At 38.4% G+C, this 27,744-nt stretch overlaps 1 protein-coding gene across 1 annotated transcript in view; it reads right to left on the reverse strand.

Annotated features, from left to right (window-relative positions):
- Nucleotides 1-3,297: 3,297 nt before the first annotated feature.
- The window catches only part of SLC5A1 (solute carrier family 5 member 1), a 555,407-nt gene continuing 530,960 nt past the window's right edge, over nucleotides 3,298-27,744 (reverse strand). Inside the window, exon 15 of the mRNA XM_044068862.1 lies at nucleotides 3,298-4,519. Coding sequence (XP_043924797.1) covers nucleotides 4,305-4,519 — 215 coding nt within the window. The 3' untranslated portion in view covers nucleotides 3,298-4,304. The remainder of the gene's footprint in view (nucleotides 4,520-27,744) is intronic.

Raw genomic sequence — 27,744 nt, forward strand, 5'->3', positions numbered from 1 at the left:
TACACTATTTTTGTTCCTGTTAGGATTAGTCAGCACTACATCCTACACCTCTGCTAGTATTACTCCATGTGTAAAAACTACACACTCTTTGTTCCTGTTAGGTTTAGTCAGCACTACACCCTACACCTCTGCTAGTATTACTCCATGTGTCAGTACTACAGACTCTCTGCTAGTGTCAGCATCACTCCATGTGTAAGTACTACACACTGTCTGTTCCTGTTAGGATTACTCAGCACTACACCCTACATACCTCTGCTAGTATTACTCCATGTATAAGTATTACAGACTCTCTCCTCATGTCAGCATTACTCCATGTGTAAACACTACATTCTCTTTGTTCCTGTTAGGATTACTCAGCACTACATTCTATACCTCTGCTAGAATTACTCCATGTGTAAGAACTACAGGCTCTCTGCTAGTGTTATCATTAGTCTATGTGTAAGTACTACACACTCTTTGTTCCTGTTAGGATTACTCAGCACTACATCCTACACCGCTGCTAGTATTACTCCATGTGTAAGTACTACAGACCCTCTGCTTGTGTCAGCATTACCCCATGTGTAAGTACTACACACTGTCTGTTCCTGTTAGGTTTAGTCAGCACTACATCCTACACTTCTGTTAGTATTATTCCATGTGTAAGTACTACAAACTTTCTGCTAGTGTCAGCATTACTCCATGTGTAAGTACTACAAACTGTCTGTTCATGTTAGGATTAGTCAGCACTACATCCTACACCTCTGCTAGAATTACTCCATATGCAACTACTGCAGACTCACTCCTCATGTCACCATTACTCCATGTGTAAGTACTACACTATCTTTGTTCCTGTTAAGATTACTCAACACTACACCCTACACCTCTTCTAGTATTACTCCATGTGTAAGTACTACAGACTCTTTGTTAGTGTCAGCATTACTCCATGTGTAAGTACTACACACTCTTTGTTCCTGTTAGGATTAGCCAGCATGACATCCTACATTTCTGCTAGTATTACTCCATGTGTAAGTACTACAGACTGTCTCCTCATGTCAGCATTACTCCATGTGTATGTACTATACACTGTCTGTTCCTGTTAGGATTAATCAGCACTACGTCCTACACCTCTGCTAGTATTACTCCATGTGTAAGTACTACAGACTCTCTGCTTGTGTCAGCATTACCCCATGTGTAAGTACTACACACTGTCTGTTCCTGTTAGGATTAGTCAGCACTACATCCTACACTTCTGTTAGTATTACTCCATGTGTAAGTACTACAGACTCTCTGCTAGTGTCAGCATTACTCCTTGTGTAAGTACTACACACTGTCTGAACATGTTAGTATTAGTCAACACTACATCCTACACCTATGCTAGAATTATTCCATATGTAACTACTGCAGACTCTCTCCTCATGTCAGCATTACTCCATGTGTAAGTACTACACTATCTTTGTTCCTGTTAGGATTACTCAGTACTACACCTTACACCTCAGTTAGTATTACTCCACATGTAAGTACTACAGACTCTTTGTTAGTGTCAGTATTACTCCATGTGTAAGTACTACACTATCTTTGTTCCTGTTAGGATTACTCAGCACTACACCCTACACCTCTGCTTGTATTACTTCATGTGTAAGTACTACATACTCTCTGCTTGTGTCAGCATTACCCCATGTGTAAGTACTACACACTGTCTGTTTCTGTTAGGTTAATCAGCACTACATCCTACACTTCTGTTAGTATTACTCCATGTGTAAGTACTATAGACTTTCTGCTAGTGTCAGCATTACTCCATGTGTAAGCACTACAAACTGTCTGTTCATGTTAGGATTGGTCAGCACTACATCCTACACCTCTGCTAGAATTACTCCATATGCAACTACTGCAGACTCTCTCCTCATGTCACCATTACTCCATGTGTAAGTACTACACTATCTTTGTTCCTGTTAAGATTACTCAACACTACACTCTACACCTCTGCTAGTATTACTCCATGTGTAAGTACTACAGACTCTCTGTTAGTGTCAGCATTACTTCATGTGTAAGTACTACACACTCTTTGTTCCTGTTAGGATTAGCCAGCATGACATCCTACATTTCTGCTAGTATTATTCCATGTGTAAGTACTACAGACTGTCTCCTCATGTCAGCATTACTCCATGTGTATGTACTATACACTGTCTGTTCCTTTTAGGATTACTCAACACTACGTCCTACACCTCTGCTAGTATTACTCCATGTGTAAGTACTACAGACTCTCTGCTTGTGTCAGCATTACCCCATGTGTAAGTACTACACACTGTCTGTTCCTGTTAGGATTAGTCAGCACTACATCCTACACTTCTGTTAGTATTACTCCATGTGTAAATACTACAGACTCTCTGCTAGTGTCAGCTTTACTCCATGTGTAAGTACTACACACTGTCTGAACATGTTAGTATTAGTCAGCACTACATCCTACACCTATGCTAGAATTATTCCATATGTAACTACTGCAGACTCTCTCATGTCAGCATTACTCCATGTGTAAGTACCACACTATCTTTGTTCCTGTTAGGATTACTCAGTACTACACCTTACACCTCAGCTAGTATTACTCCATGTGTAACTACTACAGACTCTTTGTTGGTGTCAGCATTACTCTATGTGTAAGTACTACACTATTTTTGTTCCTGTTAGGATTAGTCAGCATGTCATCCTACACTTCTGCTAGTATTACTCCATGTGTAAGTACTACAGACTAAATCCTCATGTCAGCATTACTCCTTGTGTATGTACTATACATTGTCTCTTCCTGTTAGGATTACTCAGCACTACACCCTACACTTCTGCTAGTATTACTCCATGTGTAAGTACTACAGACTCCCTCCTCATGTCATCGTTACTCCATGTGTAAATACTACACACTCTTTTTCCTGTTAGGATTACTCAGCACTACATCCTACACCTCTGCTAGTATCACTCCATGTGTAAGTACTACAGACTCTCTGCTAGTGTCAGCATTACTTCATGTGTAAGTACTACACTATCTTTGTTCCTGTTAGGATTACTCAGCACTACACCCTACACCTCTGCTTGTATTACTTCATGTGTAAGTACTACAGACTCTCTGCTGGTGTCAGCATTATTCTATGTGTAAGTACTACACACTCTTTGTTCCTGTTAGGATTAGTCAGCATGACATCCCATATCTCTGCTAGTATTACTCCATTTATAGTACTGAGTGTAGTACTGTTGCATGCTTGAGGGTTCTTGCCAGTAATATTGACATTGATTGCACAGTCCAATGCTCATATATCACAGGACACTACTTTATCACAGTTATGAATCAATTTTTCTATTCTTTAATTTCAGAATACAATAGAGTTCAACACTTAAGTAGTTAAAAATAATCAGGTCAAGCAAATTCAGCACAGCTAACTGATCACAATCGTGTATGTATTTTTTTATTTATTTACTCTGACAACTGTATAAGTCCACTGTCTTCATGATAACACTTTTAGACATAAATTAACTAAACAATGGTGATAGTACAGCACCAAGGTATTGGTTAACTGTTTAGTATATGTTTTGAAAATGTCATGATTTGACTTCTTTCTGCTGATGGCACTAAGCAGGATGGATGATGGAACAACATGCAAAAAGATTTAATAGAACAAAAGGATGGAATATGAACCAGGAAATATGTATGCTGTGTGCTTCCAAACAAAGTTATGATGATCAGATCAGGACAAAGCATTCATGAGAGGGGTATCAGTAAAATGCATCAGGAAACATTGCAGAGAGCTAGTTATTGTAAAGGCAAAAAAACTCCATTATTCTATCATTTAAAATTTTATAACATTTCACTTAATAAATTGCGCAATCATGTATGCAGAACATGTGCTGGGAATATGAAACACAGACAATAAAAGCCTGATTGAAAAACACTGCTCAGTGGCAGGCAATCTTACTGTGTGGAAAAAATCTGCTGCAATTTAAAGAATAGATTTCTTAGGCCAAACATGTTAGATACAGAAGTCATTGAGCACAGGACAGCTGGCTGATATAGACAGACATGAGGAAGGAATAATACACCTTCATCTTCAAGTGAAATCTGCAGCATGCTGTCTTTGGCTTGCTGATAATGTTTCAGTGCTTATGATGGGCAGCATTCTTAGGAACTCATTAGGAGATTCAACAGCCTGTGTTTCTTCTCTTTTTTCCAATATTCAGTGCAAAGGAAAAATAAATAATGATGTAATCAAAAGACAGAAAGAAATATTTTTAAATTGTTTATGAAGTCCATTCTACACATATCGTGAACCACCAAGTAGGCGAATTCATGCAAAAAAGCCATGGAAAAACACAGCTACTGAGAGAAGAATGATAGCATTGATGTTGACGATGGTTCTCCACAGTGGCACTTCTGATGTATCGGTCAGCTTATTCTGGATAGCTTGCAACTCTTCCTCACTTAGCTGGGGGGCCGGATTGTCATCAAAGCCACAGAACCAGTTATAGGCCTTTCTCCAGCAGCTAGGGTCTGGCTTTGGTCCTGTGAATATAAAGCAGAGAATGAATAAAACACACAGCACCTTCAAATGAATGTTTCTACTGATGTAAAAAAACATAATCTATGGTGACAATGTGGAACAGAAGCTGTAACAAAAGTACTAAAACAGAGCAATCAGAGTCTGAATCATGCCAGACCTACTTTTCCTCCATGATAAAGTTTTTCATACATCTTCTGCAGCAGAAATAGGAACACGAAAGCATAGCATCTATGGATCAGTTCAGCCCAAGGACTATGAAAGCTTTGCCAGTACCCACCTTCATATGAGCTAAACATAAATCATCATGAAGGAGTCTATAAGGCACAGACTACAATTCTATTTTGATAGCTAATGGTCTTTAAGCCTATAATCTTTTTAGTAGGGAACATCTGGGATCTTTCAAATTGTGCGATGCATTCAGACAAACACTTGACAAATGGACATTGTCACACTCAGTAAATCGTCTGATAAGGGATAAGAAGAGAGTGAAGATAACCTGTTTTGATTTAGGAGAGATGCCTTTAAGCTTTAGATGGGCCAGATATAAGGATTTTCAGAGTGCTATTAAGACATGGTGGTAAAAGGACAGGGAATTATTAATGAAGGTTCTAAAACCTCTGATGACTGAATCAGTGTGGAGAGGAGTGCTATCTATGCTATAGGTAAGGGAGCAGACCTGTTTTCCAAATTTAACAACGCAGTATTTTTTTACCTATCAGTTTAAGCCTGTTTTCTTTTTAGAAGTTATTTGCAAGTTCTGGACTAACCAAGAAGTTTCGCTGTGTGGCGGGTGTAATGTTCCCTTCCTGAATTATGTTAAGCTTGTAGTTCATTAATAAAAATTTAACTGTAAAATACATGCTACAAAATAATAACATAGAAAATAGTAGGTAGTTCACAGTTGAATTAAAAATTCAATAATCTTTATTGAAACACACAAACAAGAGATCCACATTAAGTATATCATTATACTCAACTAGGATCACTTGTTTGTGTGTTTCAATTAAGGCTATTCATAGGTTCATAGGTAGGTACTAGGCTATCGGCCCTGGGGCCTATACAAGCCCAGCTAAAAAGGTACCCTGGCTTTTGCCACCTAAGAAAATTATTTTCCTGTGCCACTGTCGAGCAGAGCTACAGAGGTGATCCCCAGGGTGAATTTCCTATTTCCCATCCAATCATCAAGATTTTTCTTGAAGAGTGCTAATGAAGAACTTTGTTTGATATAGATAGGTAGTTTATTCCAGAGTACGGGAAGTCTCTGGGACAGGAATCTATCCCTTCAGCATGTTCTGTTTATTGTGGTGACAAGGTTTAGGTCCCTAGAGCGTGTAGCTCGGAGGGATTGGGATTTCTTTAAGTGGAGCATGTCAGGCAGAGATCACCTCTGAGTAGGCGATATGTGATGGAGTAAAGCTGGAGTTCTTTGAGACGGTCTGCATAGGGTATCTGTTTGAGGCCTGTAATCCTCTTTGTGAGGTATTTCTGCAGCCTTTCTAGTTGCTGTAGATGTTTTGTGAGGTACATACCAAAAGGGACATTGTACTCTATAATGGGTCTAATGAGTGATGAGTAGAGGGGAACAATGACCTCTTTTTTTCTGGATGAGAAACCTTTTGTGATGAGGTGTGCCACGTAGAAGGATTTCCTGACTATTGTGGCGATGTGATTATCAAAGGAGAGACTACTGTCCACCTATGTCCCAAGGTCTTTTATCACATTTTCGGTGTTAAGTATACTACCGCCTATGTTGTAGTTCATGGGTACAGAGTTTTTACCAAAGGGGATGACAATGCACTTTTTGGCATTGAGCTTGAGGCCATGGCTTTGACAGCAGGTATCTGTCTCAGTGAGGCCCTTTTGCAGGATGTCCACATCATTAGGAGTTTTGATTATGGCTCCTAGTTTGCAGTCATCTGTGAACTTCATTAGCCAAAGACCTTCTGTGTTAGCCTGTACTTCAGAAAAGTAGATACCAAACAGGAGAGGACCCAGGACTGAACCCTGTGGTACTCCACTTGTCACTGGTCTAAAGTCGGATTTGGAGTCTGCTACTTTCACAGTGTGGGTTCTGTTAGTGAGTCAGTTGGCAACCCATCTTGTGACATAGGGATTTATACCTAGTTTAGTGAGTTTATCTATAATTCCAGAGTGGGGGATGGTGTCGAAAGCCTTGGCAAGATCTAGATAGGCTGTGTGAACCACCTTATCCTTGTCTACGGCTTTGGTGACTACTTCAAAGAAGTCTATCAGGTTTAGGAGACATGATCTGCCTTTTACAAACCCAAACTGGGTGGGGTCCAGAATTTGGAGGTTACCAATTTCTTTGTTTATAAGTTCCATGATGATACGTTCCATGGCCTTGCAGACCAGGCTCATCAGGCTAATGGGGCGGTAGGTCCCGGGGTCCGTAGTGGCTCCCCCCTTATGGAGTGACATAACCATCGCTGTGCGCCATTCAGCAGGCACAAAGCCTGAGGTGAGGCTATGATTGAACATGGTACTTAGGTGGGGTGTCAGTACGTTCTGTAGTTTGTGTAGAATGCAGCCTGGGATGTTGTCTGGTCCCATGGATGCTGTGTTCTTGGCTTTGGAGAGTGTGGTTTTACCTGTGCAGCCGTGTTTACAGGAACTTTGCATTCTTCTGGTATAGAGATGGGCTCTTTAGGGGGTGAGTGGGGGGTAAAGTTAGCACTGAACCTATCTGCCAGGATGTTGGCAATATCAGTTGGGTCTGTATATTTAGTGCCATTGTGCTGTAACTCAGAGCAGATCTGAGTGTTGCCATTGAGATTCTTGACATAGCTATAGAATACTTTGTGGTTGTCTTTAGAATCAGTGGCGATTTTGATTTCATTTATTAGGGATCACAGTTTCTTACTGAGGCTGACCAGGGAGCTCCTCCACTCATGAGATTTTACTCTCTTTTGCAACAGTTTCTTCCTTCTGTTGTACAGTTTGTTTATGGCAGGGGACCACCAGATTGGCTTCCTTTTTTTGGAGGATAGCGTCTTGGTTCTGTTTGGGATAGCACGATCCATGCACTCATGTAAGTTCTTATAAAGTGCAATTGTGTAGGATTCAGTAATCGTAACTGTATTGTCCATCTGCATGGGTGTCATGATGTTCACCACTTCTGTCTTAAGAAGCATGAAGTTGGTTTTGAAGAAATTTTTTACCATGGTTTCCTTAATGGAGGGGTGGGGGCAGGATGTGAGTATCTAGGGTAATTAGCTTATGGTCTGATCGGACCAATGATGCATTGACTTCAGGTGTGGAACACCGATCACTCATGTTGGTAATGACTAGATCTAGGATATTGTTGCCCCTGGTGGGGGTGTGGATAAGTTGATCCAGGGTATTGGAGTTTATGAATTCCAGAAAGCGTTGAGTGAAGGAATTGGTACATGAGTAGTTTTCCCAGTTAATGGTGGGGTAGTTGAAATTGCCCATTATTAGGGTGTTTGGTTGAACCCTAATATTTTCCAGTACATCAAGAAAAGAGGAGTGGGAATCCTGGGACATGTTGGGTGATCTGTAGCAAGCTACAATTTGGATTGCAGTTTTGCCCAGAGTTAGTTGCACTTGGATAACCTCAGCTGCATTATGCTGGAGGTGTGGATATCCTTTATGAATATGGACACACCTCCGCCTTTGGTGTTCCGGTCCAGGTTACATGGCCAAAAAGTGTGGTATGAGTTATAGCCTGGTAGTGCAGGGGTGCTCTCTGGAGCCTTGAACCAGGTCTCAGTCACTGCACAGATATCGATGTTCTCCATTTTAAGGAGTGCCTCGAGTGAGTGCATTTTGAGATTTAGACTTCTAGCATTAAGTAGCATCAACCTACAGTTTTTGCTTGCCTGTTTCTGTTACAGTGGTGAATTTGTCATTTGAACCTTGCCTAAAAAAGGCACAATAGGGGCAGCAAGAACCTTAGCCAGTATCCGGAATCCCAGGAGTGACAGGTGCAGGCCATCTCTGGCAAAGCATCGTGGTCTGTAGACCATGTCATCCCAGGCAGACAGATACTGGATCCCTTTAGAATGGCACCAGAAGCTTAGCCAATTGCTGAAGTCAATCATTTTGTCCTTGTACTGCAGCATCATTCTGGGTGATGGCAGAATGCTACTCAGGACTAGGATCATACCTGCCTGGGCTACAAGATCGGAGAGCTCTTCCATGTCTCTTTTCATGTAGTCCAGGGAGGTATGTCTCAGGTCATTCACACCAACATGGACAATGGCAGAGTCATATTTGTACTTGTTCTTGAGTGACCTGAGTGTGTGGGTTATGTGGCAAATCCTGACACCTGACAAGCAGCTGACAGTAACCTTCTCCTTGTTTAGCCTGGTGAGTGGGACATCAGTGTGCCTGACTATAGAGTCACCTATGACTAGTGTGTTGGGTACGTTGTTTTGCCTTATTGGCTGTGGTTGAGTGGCACACTGAGTCTGCGGGCTATGTGTCATTTGGGTTGTGTTGGGGGGTGGAGGTTGCTTGCATTTCTGCTTTGGAAGTCTCTGTTGCTTGAGCATATTATTATTGAGATTATTAAATCAACTGTGGACTACCTACAATTTTCTTTTTCATTATTTTGTAGCACATATTTTATAGTTATATTTTACAGTTTCATGTTTATTATGTGAACTAAGTGCATAACATAATTTAAGAAGAGAACATCACAGCCTCCATACTGCGAAGTTTCTTCTTAGTTTGTTTTTGACCCAGTATAGGTTGCATACTGGGTTTTCTGAGACTTCGAGGGATACCACGGATTTTTCTTTTTGTAAGTTCTGAACTAAGCCACAGTGGAGATGTATCAGAAGTTGAGCAAACAGCACCACCTTGCTTGCAATCCTCAACAAATGTAATTAGCTATAAGGCTGGGCTATTTGTCTGAAGTTTGGAAAAGTAGGTACTGAATAAGACAAGTCCAAGTACAGAGCCCTGAGGGACACCAATAGTCACATTTTTATTTTTTGAGGTGGGTTCAGGTATTTTAACTATGTGTGTTCTGTCTTTCAATATATTTCTTATCCACTTAACAATATAAAGGTTTGTGCTTAGGTCTTTGAGTTTGTTGAAAATACCAGTAAGGGATTTCAAATTAAAGGCTGCAAGATCTGCTTGGCCACCATCCACAACTATCACAAGCCTTTTGAAGTTTACTAGATTGAATGGATTTTACCTATCCTTGATGAAGCTAGATAGGTGAGGGTCTAGAACAATATAATTTTCAATAACTAAATTTGTAAAATCTTATATACTGTGCTTAATGGGTTTTCAAATTAGATTAGCTAGGCTAATGGGTGTGTAGATAAATAAATTATAGTAAGCGAGGTGGCTAAAAGTAGATTAATTTATTAAATGGTTAGCACTTTCACATCAATTCACGATGCTTCTTCAGACCATGAGCATATCACATCACTTTCTTTATATACCTTCATAAATTAATCAATTATACGTTCAATTATTTAATCAAGTTCTTAAGTTAACATACCTACTAATACTTACTAAATTCATAAAAACAGACACATAGCATATATATTCTTACCTTGACACCTAGGCACAACAATAATAAAATATATTAAAACAGTACCTTAAAACATGTATATACATGCATATATATATACATATATATATATATATATATATATATATATATATATATATATATAGATTCCATACACTAGATCGAATTTTCACTAATTCGAAATAGTGCATGGAATGCACACTGCAGAGAAAGTGCACTTAATCGAAAAAGTGCACTTACGCGAATTTCAGTACAATGAACGGGTGTTGTACTGAACTTCCCTGCAGTACTCACGGACCTTAGGGTTAGGGCACGGGTCATAGTAAGGGGATAGCGCATAGGGCTATCACCTTACCATGACCCGTGCCCTAACCCTAAGGTCCATGACAACTGCAGCACAGTGAAGGACATAGCAATGTCCTCCACTATGGTGGGATAGTCACGAACCTTAGGGTTATGGCATGGGTTAGGGTAAGGGGATAACTTTACTAACTATCCCCTTAACCTAACCCGTGCCCTAACCCTAAGGTCCGTGACTATCACACCATAGTGGAGGACATAGCTTGTTTTTTATGTCCTCCACTGTGCTGCAGAGGTTTTGGTGAAGTGCACTTACGCAAAAGTTCACTTTCGTTAAAGTGAACTTTCGCAGAAGTGAGGCTTCCTGTTACAAGTTTGAAGTAGTGAACTTTCGTTCTTGTAATAGGAATCCATATACATATATATATATATATATATATATAGATATATAGATATATATATGTATAATAACAAACATTTCATTTAAGAGATCTAGCTTTTAAATATGGCTTAATAGAAGCCCTGTTATTAAGACCTGGGGGTCTGTCAGCTTGCAATTCTAAAATCCATTTCAACTCAGGGTTGTTCTGTCAAATTTTTTTAAATCTCCCAGTCTTGGGCTTGGATATAAACATTCCATAACTTTAAACCTAAATTTATGTGTATTGCAAAACAGAGCTGAATGCTTAGCAAGAGCACTTCTATCTCTATCAATATTTCTAATTGCTACTATGTGCTCCCTTATACGTTCCCTTAGTGTCCTATTGGTCATACCCACATAAAGTGAACTACAGGTATTACAGACAGCTAAATAAATTAAATTTTTCATTACACAATTTGCTAATACCTTAAATTTGTATTTTCTGTTAGTCCTAGAATGTACAAATTCATTATCCAATGCTAGAACACTACATACACTACAGCTACCACATTTATGTAACCCATTCATATTTATGCTACTTTGATTTTTATTGTTGCTGTAGCATAATAGTCTTTTTAAATTCTTTCTATTCCTATAACTGAATTGTAGTTTATTCTTAATTACCTTATTTATTTAATTATCTGCTTGCAGTATAAACCAATTCTTGCTTATAATTTGCCTTACACATTCAACATTACTGGAATATTCCAGTGTAAATGTTACTGCATTTTTATCATATGTGTCTCTTGATACATCTTCTCGATTTAAAGTCGGCCCATACATATAGGGTTTTGCTCTCTTTTCCTTAGTGCTCGTACTTCATGTACCCCTTTATAAATTTCCCTTTTTGTTATACTCACATTTAACTAATTCCTCTCTAAACACATCCATATCTGTGTGGAATGTAACATCATCATCCTCCGGCCTTGAGATCCGCATACCCTGCCCTTTAATTATGTTCTTGTATGTGTGGGAAGCATACCCTGCCCTTTAATTATGTTCTTGTATGTGTGGGAAGCATACACTGCCCTTTAATTATGTTCTTGTATATGTGGGAAGCATACCTGCCCTTTAATTATATTCTTGAATATGTGGGAAGCATACTCTGCCCTTTAATTATGTTCTTGTATGTGTGGGAAGCATACCCTGCCCTTTAATTATGTTCTTGTATATGTGGGAAGCATACCCTGCTCTTTAATTATGTTCTTGTATGTGTGGGAAGCATACCCTGCCCTTTAATTATGTTCTTGTATGTGTGGGAAGCATACCCTACCCTTTAATTATGTTCTTATATGTGTGGGAAGCATACCCTGCCCTTTAATTATGTTCTTGTATATGTGGGAAGCATACCCTGCCCTTTAATTATGTTCTTGTATATGTGGGAAGCATACCCTGTCCTTTAATTATGTTCTTGTATATGTGGGAAGGATGCATGCTGTCCCTATAAAGAATATTATTTCTACAACATGATTTTCTGTATAATTCTGTTGAAAAAAAAACATTCATATCTTTCTTTATAATAATATCCAAAAATTCTACTTATTATTGTTGTGGCTAGGTGTCAGGGTAAGAATATATATGCTATGTGTCTATTTTTATGAATTTAGTAAGTATTAGTAGGTATATTAACTTTAAGAACTTGATTAACTAATTGTATGTATAATTGATTAATTTATGAAGGTATATAAAGGAAGTGATGTGATATGCTCATGGTCTGAAGAAGCATCGTGAATTGATGTGAAAGCACTAACCATTTAATAAATTAATCTACTTTTAGCCACCTCGCTTACTACAATTTATTTATCTACAGTTAATACAATTTGTGTAGTGGAGGTTTGCAGTGGCATTGTTATTTATTAATTGGTGTGTAGACATGAGGGTCAGAGGTTGAGCCATGTGTATGGGGACTACAAAGGCCATTTTCCAGTTTTCAGAAACATACCAAGTGAAGAAGCGTAGGTTGAAGAGATTCATGAGAAATTCTGTTAGGGCATATCTGATGTTAGTGATTAGGCAACCAGGATATTACTGAGGCCCAAGGGCACATTACATTCAGCTTTGGAGAGGGCAGTTATATGGTTTGATCCACAGTAATCCTTGGAAAGAGTTGAAACTTATGAATTTGTGGAATACATCTGCTAGCATGTTGCCAATATCTTTTCAGATGTTTGTTGTGGATTAAAAGGACAGTTTCCAAAAGAACTGCTCTCTTGCAAGTGACTCACTTCTGTCAGCCTCAGTGCAAGTGGTCAGTTACATTGGCAGAAAGTATTTTGGAACCGGGCACAAAAAGTATTGTTGGACATTGTTTCCTAGTTTTTTGACCTATTTGAAGAATGATTTGCAATTATCATTGGCTTCTGCTGTGATTTTTCAGTTTGTGCTTTGCCTAGAACTTCCTTATGGTGATTTTTAACTCTACATATTTTCTTGATGGAGTTTTAGGTGGGCAGATTACAGTTTGTTGAATACATTATTTATTTATTTTTTTATTTTAGTGTAACAATTATCCGGGTATACAACCAAGGTGCTTTTTTTAAACTTTTCTGACACATTTGTTCTTTTTATGGCCTGCTTGATCTATACATCTAAATCAATGTGAAACTGTATAGAGGTAGTGCATTGCAATGATATTTTAAAAGCTCATAATGCAGTTTTAAGAGGTTTGCCTCCCTAAAGGTCTTAAACCAAGACTTTAAAAAAAAAGATGCTTGTTATTGTGATGGAGAACACCACTGCTTTGTGGTAAGGTTTGACCAAGGCTGTAGAATCAGAAGGTGGGGTACAGAAGGGGCTATAAATTCATTAGGATAAGACTGACAGAATGAGGACCCCTACTAAACAAGTTGATTATTTACTCCAGGGAATTTGCATTTATTAGGTCAATGAACCATTGGGCATGCTTACGACTTATGCTGCATTTCTTCCAGTTAATAGCCAGATAATTGAACCCCCCCACACAGAAAAGTATAGAAATTTATGAACAATCCAGCTAGCAAATTTAAAAATTTGTCATGGTCATCAGGGGATGTTGAAGATGGTTTATAGCAGGTTAGAAAGTGGTTATATATCTCATTTAGAATGAATTTCACTTCAGTATGCTCTAACTGAAGGTCATAGGGAATCTGTTTGGAAATAGCAGGATCTCTGACAAACACTCCCCTGCAGCTTCCTGTCTGACAGTGTGATGGTGCTGCACTCTAATACAGAAGATGGGTAACCATTTGAAATGTTGGGACCTGCTAGACCAAATCCCGAAATGGGAGATTGAATGGCGGAAAGATCAGATTTGAATGTACTAAATCCAAGATGCCATTTCTCAGAATATTCCCTTTTCTCCAAGTTATGGCAATCTAGGAGTTGGTATATTAAAATATCGGGGATATGGGGGTCTTGCCCCCCCGCAAAAAGAAATTTTACGGAGAAGAGTGATTTTCGAGATTGTTCTCTGCATTTTATGTCTTTTTTTTTTCAGCTTTTTCACACTCCACATTTTGAGCACTGACATTTCAATAGGGAGCATTAGAAGGTGTTATACATATGTCCTGTTAATAAACAATATAGATTTGTTCAAGTTGCAAAGGAGAGCCTTAAGATCTGGCAGTTTATTATTTAGACGTAGCACTGAGTAGAGCAACCGCAATATGGTCAGTTTTGTGATCTAGTGATATTCTTTATGCTATGCTGGGATGTCCAGAATATGATCTAAAAAGCCACAAAGAGGGTAGGCAAAGGCTTTCGTCAATACATGGAAGTCATGACATGAAAGGTACAGGACATGCACTGTGAAGCAAGTAGACCTGTCAGTCATGTTATCCTAAGCCGACAGATATAAATAATTCTCTGTAGAATAACACCAACTACTTACCCAGTTATTAAAATCAATTATCTTTTCTTTGAATTTGCATCATTCTGCGTGATCATAGCTTTCCACTCAGAACCAGAGTCTAGCCTGCATTGTCACATACATAGTGAAATCCATCATATCTCTGTGTGTATCCTTCTGTGTTGAACACCTCAGATCAGTCACACCCAAATGGACCAGTAACAGGTTATAGTCATGTTTGTCACATCTAATGGATTTTATGGTCTTTACAACACCGTGGATACTGGCACTAGAAAAACAGCTGATTTTCCCCCTTTTATTATCAGGCCTGAAGACAGTAGAATATATGCATCTGGCAGTTAGCACAGAGGATTAAGGCTATGAGTTGATAACAAGCTACATTCTGTAGAACTGGGTTTCACTCACTTGGCCTTCATTTATGTACTGTGTGACCTTAAGCAAGTTATTTAATAAGGCAGTGTTTTAGGGCAATTGGGAATTTTGGTGGGGTCCTTAATAGTCACCTGAACTGCACGGTTAGTAACTACTTATAAACTGGTATAAATGTATTTGTTCCAAATATTATTATCTGTATTGTTACCTAATGAGCGTAAACGTATTTTACAAATTACATTACAAATTATGGATGTGTTTGGATTGGCTCTCATACATTGATATGATATTGCTAGGCGTATATTCCTATTGTCTCCTTGACAAAAGTATTGTTTGGCATCTGAGCTGATGCCATGTTGATTGAACACTGAGTGGCATCTGTACCTGTTACATCATTGATGTATAATGTTGTGCCGTACTGTTCTTGAATTGTGCTGTTTCTAATAGTACCTCATTCACTTGATATATTTTTTTTGTTTAGTGTTATAATCTTACCTATTTGTTATGTTGTTTTTATCATTGTTCTATTTTGGAGCTTATCTCCCCGAGCCTCTACTGAAAATGGACATGTATCCAGTTAGACTAGCCTGGTCAACAAATGTAAAATAAATAAATAAATAAATAAATTGTGGATACTATTAGGCTTTTATTCTTACTTGAAACTATTCTCAGATCTTTCCAAGTGTTTACCTTATTAACAATGTTCCATTCAAGGGTTATTACTGAGTTAGGTTTTTAGGTCCAGACTATATTACACTACATTTATTATGGTTCTGACTGAGACTGTTGTCACCAAGCCACTTTGACACTGATGAAAGGAAGGCACTGAATAGGTCAAGGTCTTCCTCATTTGTAATGAAAGCTCCAATTGTAATATCATCTGCATATTTAGATGAGCAATATTTACATAATACTGATAAGAATAAAAAAAATATTAAACAAAAGTGGGCCCAACAGAACACTGACAGCGACTGCAACATTGTTACACAATTAGCTCTAGTAGAACACACAAGTGCTCCAGTGTGAGCTGTTCATAGTTACTAAATATGCACTCCAAGAAACCATTAAGGAGGCTAGCCCAAATTCCCAATTGTCCCATGCACTGTTTAGTTAACTAACTTGCTCAAGGTCACACAGTATGCAAATGAAGGTGGGAAGATTCAAACCAGGTACCCTTGGCACATGAATCTGCTCATTAACAAGTCGGAGCTTTAGTCCTCTGCTCTAACTGCCAGACTTCTGTGTCCATCTGTTGTTTGCTTAGTTACTGATGGAGTGCAGATTAAAGAGTACAATTTTTACATTTAGATATTTGCTTATTCATAAGAATCAAATTTAGATGTGAAAGAGACTGAAAAAAAAATCATAAGAGACAGAAATTCTGCTTTAGTCTCCCCTCATAACAGCAAGCTATGAAGCCATCTCCTATAGATTTTTAGCTCTCCTCTGACACAGCCAACCAGACACTCACTAAGGAACCTGGTCTTGTATCTCTCCACCAATCTCAGTTAACTTGCACCTGTGCCTGGACTACCTTTGTCTCTAGTTTCAAGGCCTGGAACTGTAGATGTTTATTATCCAGCAAGAAAGGATTGGACTCCACAGCCAGTTCTGGTTTGTCTCATCCTTAGGAAGGGCAGCGGCTCACCCTACAGTAAGAGAGTCACCTAATAGAGGTAAAGTGTGACTGCATTGTATCAGATAATGGTCAAAAGAAAGCAAATATTGAGTAAACAACACCTTTGAACAATCTGAAGGCCAAGCAGAGCAGTACAGGCTGTCAAGAACCCCATGCAAAAATTACAGAGCATTAGCTGTGATTGGTTCATAGAGACACATGTAGCTCTGCTAGAATATAGAAGTGCTCTGTTTTTAATTTCGCCAAGTATTTTAGGTTTCTAATACCATGGCAGGAATGGACCCCATTCCTAAGTCAAAGTATCATTAAGTTCATAAAATTAGTTTTGTTTCAATCTTTGATGTTAGCCAGAAGTGCTCTTCGCAGCACCCACAATATGCCTAGTAATGACTCCTTCTGCAATTCATATGGGGTTACATGTGTTGGTAACATATCTAAGTATGATTGTAAATCATTTTTTTATAAGACCCGTTGCTCCTACTACTATTGGTACTGTCTGGGTATCCTTCTTCCACATTGCCCTTGTTTCTGCCTGCAAATCCTTGTATTTTATGACTGTGTCTCTCTGTTCATAAGACACTGTAGTCACTGGGTGTAGCAATTTCAATGATTAATGATACTTTTTGTCTTCTTTTTATGGACTACTATATCTGGTTTTCATGCATCTATTTTTTTGGACTGTTGGTGGTAATGGGTGATCCCAAGTCATATAAACGTCATCATTTTCTATAATACTTTGTGGCTCATGTTTCCAATGTTTTTCAGCTCGTCAATATTATAATGTTTGCATAATCCCCAGTGCAACAGTCTTGCCACATTATTATGCCTTTCAGTAAACAGTCCTTCTGCCATTAATGTATCACAACAAGCAACAAGATGTGCAACTGCTTCCAATTCTGTTTTACAAAACCTACATTTGGCTCTTTCTCCCACATGTTCAATGGGCTTTGTAAACCAACATGTGTGTAGTCCACTGTCTTGGGCTGCCAATATTAACCTTTCATCTTTTGATATAAATTCACCTCTCCTTAATCATTCCTGTGTCAGAACCTGATCAACATGAGGTTGTTCCAAGATTTTTCTATACTTGCAACTATATTTATGCATTTTCCACATCTCTTGCCTTCTCATCTGAAAATTTACCCTATATTCTTTTTTTTGTTTGTTTTTTTTGGTACATCCAGTTGCTGCCTGATTTTTATCTACTTCTGGTTTGATTTCCATTCCTGCTTGACAATAATATGCTTCTGCTAGATTAAGCGAAAAGTCATCTTAGATTTATTCTCCTTGTGTTTCAAAACTTTCACTATGTTTGGCTCTTGTGAGTTCAGCAGATATATATATATAGTCCCACGGATGCAGATCTACACATATAATCGATTTCGAGGAGGGTCTTACCTCCTCCAGAATGGGGAATAGATAGTCTTGGTATAGACTGATTTGATGAGCATGAAGCATCCTTTTTGTTTTCCTGTGCAACCGATCCAGCACCTTTTGGGGTCAGTCAATCACTCCAAAACTGTAAGTCAGGACAGGATGAACAAATTGGTTTATAGCTTGAACTTTGTTCCTAGATGTCAATGCTGTTTTCACTTTTAATTTTAATCTTCTAAAATATTCCTTACTAAGTTTTATTTATATTTTTTTCATGTTTTATTGCTGATCCTTCATTAATCCCCAAATATTTATACACTCCTTCTTGTTCAAGTTCTTTTATATCACATTCATATTACAAACTGATGTTTTCTTGGTGCTACAGCTTTCCTGCTTCAAAGGTTGCTTTTGCACAATTATCAAGACCAAATAACATTCTTATATCATCTAAAAAGGTTTTGACCACTTGCAGTTGTCTTTCATTTCCTCATCTAATGAACTATACAGTTTTAAATCATCTACAAAAAGAAGATAAGTCTTTACACTTTGTTGTTTTCTGGGAGCCAAATTGTAGCCATGACCTAATCTGATAAGTAAACAGCTTAATGGGTTAAGGCCAAGACAGAAGAGCAGTGGTGACAGAGAGTAACCCTGGAATATACCCCTTTGGATTTTTATCCCTGGAATAATAATTTATCTTTATCATGGCTTAACTGCAAAGTGGTTTGCCACTGTTTTATGGTTGATGTAATGTAATCAGTCAACGTAGGGCATATCTTATACATTTTTAAACACTCTTTTATCCATGAATGTGGGATACTGTCAAATGATGTTTTGTACTTTATCCATGCCATACTTAGATTTGTCCCATTTTTGCAGTTCTCCGTCATGACTTTATTTAACACCACATGATCCTTTGTTTCATATGACTTTTTTTACCACTTTGTTCTATTGCCGTAAGTGAGTTTTCTTCTAAATGACTATAAACTCTGTCAGGATCAATTCCAGTGTATATTTTATAAGTTGTCATAAGGCAAGCTATTTTTCTATAGTTTTTAGGATAGCTTGCAGGTTTGCTCTTAAGTAGAAGTATTTTTTTCTATTGATAACCAGTCTGGTGTCTTTTCAGGGTGCACATACAAATAACTCTTATTTATGGCTAAATCTTCATATAAAGATATTAATACTTTTAGCCAGAAGTTAATTACTACATCTGAGCCTGGGGATTTCCAGTTAGGAGCTTTTCTTAACTTTGTTTCAATTTCTCTGACTGTTACTTCAACCCATTTCATATCCTGTGCATTTGAACTTCTTATTCTTTCTTTTACTTCTTCTATCCATTTAGCATCTTTGTTATGTTCCACAGGCTCTTCATAGATATTTCTCCAAAATTTATTTAGTTCTTCTTTTTTTGCTGCTGTTTCAAATCATTTTGCCTTGTTTCCCAATTCTCATAAATTGCTTATTTTGTACTTTATATTTATCTGCATATCTTCTAAGTTTTTCAGCCTTTGCTGATATTTTTAGTTTATTATTTGTGATAATGCACAATAGATTCTGATCTGTTCTGATTCTGCACATTGCTTTTATCATGTCTATCTTTCTAAGTATTTTTGTTGATCTGTTCCCTCTTCTATACTCTTCTAACAGTGACACTTCTTGTCTTAATTGCTTTATAATTTTCTCTATTTGATACTTCCATGATGGCATTCAATTTCTCCCCTTCCTTTCCCTTACTGCCCTCTGTTTTTGTGGTAACACTTTATCTGTTACTAATTTAGCTGTAGAATAATATATCCTATTTACTTCTGTAACATCACATGAATCTCTACGAACAGCCATAATTATTGTGTTCATTTGTTTTATCAAACAAAACAAAATCAAAAATATAAAGAACAAAATTTAGAGACTTTGAAAGGTATAAAAAAGAAACATGGACATGGGAAAGAAAGATAGATCTCATATGGTGCAATATTTATGCAAAGGAGACAGCCAAATTAATACAAAAAAGGCAACCCCAAAGATATTTGAAGATTAATACAGGCAAAGGCATAACTGCAAGCATTCCTAACCCTGGAAAATGCTGACATCTGCGCAGTCTCAGAAACCTGGTTCAAAACTGCAGAGAACACCTCAGCCTTACCTGCTTACTCATCCTATCATACTTTCAGACCCCAAACTGTGGACAGTAAAGCGAAAGGCGGTGTAGTTTCAATATATATTAAAGACATACACACGTCGAGGCTGGTCAAACAGTATGATGCACAGGAGACACTCCAGGTGCAGTTAACCGTTGATAAGACCACCATAAAAATCATAGCTAGCTACTGGCCCCCAAATCTGACTCAAGATGCCCAATCTGCCTATCTGGATCTCTTAAAATCTATCAAGATTCAACCCTTTACCCTTATCCTGGGTGATTTTAAATACCCAAACATAGATTGGAAGAACTACTCATGTCAGAACACAAATGCCCAGAGATTCCTCGATTTTGTCAATGCAAATGCCTTGGAACAGCTAGTCAATACCCCCACAAGAGGTGATAATATCTTGGACTTGGTATTAACCAACATGAGTAACCACTGCAGCATCCCTGCAATATCATCCATCCTCCCTGGTAAGATCCAACCATAAAGAGGTCACTTTCGAGGTCACCATCTCCCCCAACCCCCTCTAGCAAGGTTAAAAAAAAAACCTTCTCCAAAGCTGATTACACCATCCTGAGGGATGGTATAAACAGCTTCACAGCCCCCTCCCCCTCCCTAGGAATTGGCACCAGTATCCAAAACTACACCAAAGTACTATATGAGCATTTATATAGATGCACGGAATCAGGAATACTCGGCAGGACTAAATCATCCTCCGCAAGGAAGTGTAAACCTGTCTGGTAGACATCTGCAATAAATAAACTCTATAACAAAAGGAAAAAATTGCTGTCCAGGACCAAGCAGGAGCAGGTGCCTAATTGGAAGCAATCTCTCCTTAGCCTAAACAAGCAAATAAGAGCACTAGTGAAATCCTCCAAAGCAAACTTTGAGTCCAAATTGGCCACATCTACTAGAGATAATCATAAGGCCTTCTTCACATATGTCTGCAATTTCACAGGAAGCACCCATAGCTGTTCAGAACTGGTGGTCAAGGACACCATATATACAAAAGCCATAGATACAGCAAACTTGCAAGCTGACAGATTCAGTGAAAACTTCACCCCTGTGTGCCCCCATCAATAAATCAGAAAATCCCCAATACCTGCCTCTGTCCCCTTATATCTAGAGAACAGGTTATCACTGCTCTCTCAAAGGCAAAATATACAGCCTCCAAGGGACCTGACAACATCCCAGGTTGCATCCTACGTGAACTCCGGCAGGAACTTGCAGCATCATTAGGCACCCTATTCAACAAAAGCCTGAGTACCGGCTTCATCCCAGCCGAGTGGAGGACAGCCACTGTCATCCCTTTGCACAAATGTGGAGTGTCCACCGATCCTGGAAATTATAGCTCCAGCAACCTGACTTGCCTGATCTGCAAGGCCATGGAATGGATTATCATGGACCTCATTAACAAGGACATTAGCAATCTCCAAACACTCAATACCACACAGTTTCGCTTCATCAAGGGGAAGTCATGTCTGTTAAATTTGCTCGACTTCTTTGAGTCAGTCAACAAAGCCATGGATGAGGAGAAGATGGTGCACACTGCTTACCTTGACCTGATCAAAGCCTTCAACACTATTCCTCACCCGGGCATAATAGATAAACTCTCTCAACTAGGCATCAATCCATATGTTACCAGATGGGTAGCTGAATGGCTCACTGATAGAACCCACCTAGTCAAAATAGGGGAATCTACCTCAAGTAGTAGACCTGTAACAAGCAGCGTACCCCAGGGTTTGGTCTTGGGGCCTCTGTTATTTGGGATATACTTTTCTGAGGTGCAGGTCAAAACCAGTGGGTTATGGCTGACCATATTTGCAGATGACGGCAAGCTGAGTGCTGTCATTAATTCCCCTAGTGATGTGGACATCCTCCAAGAGAGTCTCACCCAAACAAGTGACTGGTGCCAGAAACATGGCCTCAAGTGGAATACCACAAAATGCATCATCATCTTATTTGGGGAGAGTGACGTCCCCACAAATTATAACATTAATAACAAAGTCCTAAGCAAGCAATCAGTCATGAGGAATTTGGGTTGATAGCAACCTGATTTTTGACCACCAGGTTGCTTCCATTGTACGGAAAGCTTTCTACATGGTTCACCTCATAAGTAAGGGTATCTCATCCAGGGACAAGGAGGTCATAACATCCCTGTATTCTTCCCTTATAGGACTCATTATTGCGTACAATGCCCATTTTGGCATGTACCTCACAAAGCACATGTAGCAGCTGGAGAGACCAGGGCCTCAAACATCTACCCTACACAAATAGGCTAAAAGCCCTATCACTCTACTTAGTTTCATACAGACTCCTCAGAGGTGACCTCTGTCTGGCATACAAGGCGATCTCGGATGCTGCTTTGATGGGACTGCTGCATATCTGCAAGTCAAGCTCCACTCAAGTAACCTGCATGAGCGGCCTCAACCTGGTCTGTAACATAATTAGGACTTGTTGGGGGGACAGATTTGTGTCCCAGAGACTCACCCAAATGTGCAATATACTCTATCTCCACATCAAGCAGAGTACCTCTTTACCCCTTCTTAAGCACAACCTGGATAACTGGATGGAAAACAGAAAATACATCCCTGGGATTCCACTCATGTCCCTGTTGGACAGGGGCATCAGGTGCTGACTTGTCTAAACATGGGCTAAACTCTTGGCTAGGCTTATAAAGGCCTTAGGACCAATGGCCTAGTAACGTCCTATGATCCTATGATCCTATATGGAAAATTTCACAATACAAAGAAATAAAATTAAAAAGAGGGAAAATAGAATAGAAGATTAGTAAAGTAGAAGTCAAAAAACAGAAGCTGAAGTTGTGGAATTCCTGCAAAGTGAAGGATTTAGTGTAGAAAGTCTAACACAGGTTATTTCACAACATGATGGAACAACAAGTCACCCAAGTAAGGAGAAACCGGAGGAGCAGGAGACATCTGAAAATGAAATATGGACATGGGAAAGAAAAAGAGATGTGATATGGTACAATATTTATGCAAGGGAGAAAGCAAAACTAATCAGTACAAAAAGAGCAGCACCAAAAATATTTGAAGAGAAATAAAGGCAAAGGCACCCAGACATGGACTCTTTTACAATACAAAAAATAAGAAAACAAAGAGGAAAAGTAGAAAAGAGTATTAGTAGTAAAATTAGTAGTATTAGTAGTAAAATTAGTAGTATTAGTAGAAAAAATTAGTAGTATTAGTAGTAAAATTAGTAGTATTAGTAGAAAGAATTAGTAGTATTAGTAGTAAAATTAGTAGTATTAGTAGTAAAATTAGTAGTATTAGTAGAAAAAATTAGTAGTATTAGTAGTAAAATTAGTAGTATTAGTAGAAAGAATTAGTAGTATTAGTAGTAAAATTAGTAGTATTAGTAGTGGAGAAGTTAAATTAATAGAAACTGTGGTTATGGATTACCTGCAAAGTGAAGGACTTAGTGTAAAATAATCTAACTCTTGGTAACATCACAGCAGGATAGAGCAATGGATCCCATTAAGGAGAAATCAGTGCAGCAGGAATCCTCTAATCAGTTGCGATACGAAGATACTTTGCAGCCTTCCATAGGAAACGAGTACAAAAGTTCAGCAGGAGTTGCACAGCAAAGGAAGGAACAGGAAACTGTGGCAACTCTTACACAGTCAATGTTGTGGAGTGATAGGCCAGTGAGATCCCATATGAAAGAGCAATGGATGACACAGGATGAAACTGAAGAGAATATGGGACAGGAGGTTGCCCTGGAACTTTCTATAGAATACCCGCAGGAAATGGAGAACAAAGAATGTGCCCTCAGTTTAGAAGAAAATGATCTATGGGAAGAGTTGCTTGATTTAATAGAGATGAACAGACATATTAATATTAGTGAAAGAAATAGACTACAGAAAGTCAATAAAACCCAAAAAGTTAGAAGTTTGATAAAACAAATAAACACAGTAATTAGGACTGTTCATAGACATTCGTGTGATATAACATAAGTGCTCCAATGTAAGGTGTTTATTGTTTGCTTAATTACTGATGTATTGTAGATTAAAGAGTAGAATTCTTATATTTAGGTATTTTATTCACTCCTAAGAATCATACCTAGATGCAATACAGACTAAAAAAACTCAGAAAAGACATATATTCTATTTAGGTCCCCCCCACCCAACCTGCATACCAGAAAGCCATACAGCCCTTTCCTAGAGATCTTTAGCTCTCCTCTGAGACAGCCAACCAAAGGGGCTGCCATCAGACATTAATGAATGGATCTTGGTCCTGTATCCCTCCCCAGCCTCAGTTAACTTGCACCTGTGCCAAGACTAAGCTCATCTCAATGGACTTTGAGTCTGGCTTCTGCCTCTCACACTAAGGGCTATACAGGTTAACAGGTAGGCCCTAACTGTCCCTGACCATGGAACAACTTGGCAGTTCCTTGCATGTACTGTAAGTACTGAATCATTTCATGCAGATAGCAGGGATTTTTTCAGTTCACCTAACCCCTCCCAGTGGCAACAACACAAGATGCATGGAAATTCTCACAATGTTGGTACCAGCACTATGTGCACTTCCTGGATACCTTTCAACTGCCCAAATTTTTGCAGAATGTCCAGATTTTTGCCTCTTATTTTTGGTCTGACCCACATAAAATTCTGGCAAATCACTGAGGACTGAAGTCACTACACAATAACACACATTTGAGTTTCAGACCCCATATCTTTCATAAAATGCATGCTAATGCAAAACCTTTTAGTATATTAACATTCTGAGTTTATTCAAGCAATATTTGAAAATTGTCCATATTTTTGCATCTTTGTCCCACCACTAATTTTGGCTTTGTTCAGATTTATTTTTCTTACATGTTGGCAGGTATGACTTCCTGGCATGTATGTATTTGTAAAGTGCAGCTCAAAATGTGTTTGCTGAGAATCTGTCCTCAACTCTTTTGCTGTTTGCAGTCACGCCTTGCCTCTGTTAGGTGTCTATCTTAATTCAAGTTGAGCATCTATCCCTCCCCAAGGATTAGCAAAACCAGCACTGGCTGCTGATTCTGTCTTTCCTGTCTGGATCTTCTGGTACCCAGGATGCTAGTCAAGCCAGGGTCATCTGCATTACAGTCAAGGCTTTATCCCTCCAGCACAGAGCTGGTTGACAGAAATTCTACTATGATCAACCTTGAAGGAGACAGATTGAGAATTCAGTAGGTTTTGGTAAGAAACAACCAGCAGGTGTTCTTCTGCAGTACTGTGAACAGATAAGGTCATTTGCTGTTTGCACTGTGAATGGAACGCTACTAAGAAGAAACAGGAGATACCTATTCAAAACTGATACTTCTCACTGATCACGCAGATGGCAGGGACAGTGTCTGAGATGCGACTAAGTATAAAACTGCAATAGCTGTCCAACATCTGAGGTGTACAGTCATAGATTTAACCAAGTGACTCTCTATTCCCAGAATGTCCCTGATTTTTTGCATCCTGATATTTTGGTCTATTTCTCTTAAACTGTGTGTGTGTGTGTGTGTGTGTGTGTGTGTGTGTGTGTGTGTGTGTGTGTGTGTGTGTGTGTGTGTGTGTGTGTGTGTGTGTGTGTGTGTGTGTGTGTGTGTGTGTGTGTGTGTGTGTGTGTGTGTGTGTGTGTGTTTCTGGCAAAGCAACAGAGATTGCATTCACTAATTAATGACAGACATTTGAGTTTCAAACTTATAGTCCTGAGAAGACAATGTAAGGCCCATTATTCTTTCAACTTTCTAAGTATATAAGGACAATAACTGTCCATAATTTTGATCCTTTGCCCCCCATACTTTCTTCTCGATTCATATGCCAAGAGGTTGAGAAGCATGCAAGTGTGTGTGTGGGGGGGTGTAATGATTTCAGTAAGTTGCATGTTCTATTCTGAGAGAAGTGACCTGAGAAGATGCATTACTTTGTGCCAGTTATTAATGTATTTAGCATTTATTCACTTGCAGTCAAACATCTGAGGTGTACAGTTACAGTCATATAAGTGGTTGTAATTGATGGGGTTTGTCTGTGACAAAAATTACTGACAGTGTGTGATGGGAAAAGGGGTTACAGTGCATCTAAAAGTATCACGTTGGTCACTTTCCATTACAGTCAGAAATTGGGGTTGTATGCAATAAGTTGCTGTCTGCGGTGGTCTGGACAGGATGTGTGAGATCACTGGCACAGTAGTATAATAAGTTATGTTGCCATGTAACAGCACTTGGTTCTCTAGTTGAGTTTTGGCTGTGATTTCTTCTGCATGGATTCTGCATGAACTTCCTGTCTCTTTATGGATTTTATCCAGCTGCTTTGGTTTCTTCTCCCATACCCTCAGTTATAAAATATATGCCTGTAGTCATTTGTAGTTTTACTTTCATCCTAATCTAACATAAGAAGAACCAACACAAAAAACGTTCCATAAAACCACCGAACAAAAAACTGACACAGAACGTTGACAATCCCTGTGTCTTGAGACAAACCTCTCCAAATGCCGGCAATTCAGCAGTTTAGTCCGACAATAGATGTCAGTGGAAAAAATATTCCAAAAAATCAACGAGGTCTAAAAACAAACTGGAAATTTATTGAACCAATAAAAAATCCAAAGTAGTATCCAACGTTAAGCGCTTTCACTTGCTTGATAGCAAGCTTCATCAGAATAATGTAAAACAGACCTCTCAGCATTTAAATAAACTTTTTGGCGCCAACATACAAAATACTTTGTCTTAAAGGCATATGACACCAAAAAGTTACACAATTATACAGCACCAGTTGTCATATGACAAAAATGTCCTCAATCTGTGCTGTTCACAACACAAATGCGAACACAATACATAATGTAGTCTAAAAACTTAAAAATAAAATATTTATATATGCATATATAAATTTCCTATTTATGTACGGAATGAATATTTCTGACATTTTCTGTCAAAACTATCCTATAAAAATCTAAACAATTGAACAATATGTATTCTGTGTATATAACTGTCCTAGATCTAACAAGTCAAAAAATATGGCTATAATATGCCATCAGTGTGTTATAAAAATAATATAAAACAGTAATAAGATTATTAATGTCTTATAGTCACACATTAGCTTCTAAATATAGCTTCTAGATGTACCAATAAACCACAAATTCAGCCCATAACTAACAAAGGTTGTATAGAAATAACATCATTAAGTCCTGGTGGGGTTGAAGAATCCAATAATACCTGCCACCAATACTCTTTGTATGATAACAGGCCTTTGAAGTCCCCCCCCCCCCCAATATCTATTTGAACACTGTCAATAATAGCGAACTTAAAATAATGCCTATCTCCACATTTTTTAATATGCTTGTAAAGGGCATTCTTTTCGTCTTTTGTCCTTATACTATATAAATGAGAGTATATCCGCTTATTAAATTTCCTCTCCATTTTTCCTATATAAAATCCTGAGCATGCCATGCATTTAGCCATATATACAATCATCTTAGTACAACAGTTGCTTGTTTGAATTTAACTTTTGTGCTGTTTATATTCTCCAACACTAAACTTTTTTCCTGGAAAATGTAACCACACTGTTTGCAATTTCCACATTTTTTAGTATAGGTATCTTGTAATACTGGTTTTAAATTAC

This window comes from Protopterus annectens, chromosome 4.part0 (genome assembly GCF_019279795.1).
Source record: "Protopterus annectens isolate FY-2018-M chromosome 4.part0, PAN1.0, whole genome shotgun sequence".
Classification (NCBI taxonomy): domain Eukaryota; kingdom Metazoa; phylum Chordata; order Ceratodontiformes; family Protopteridae; genus Protopterus; species Protopterus annectens.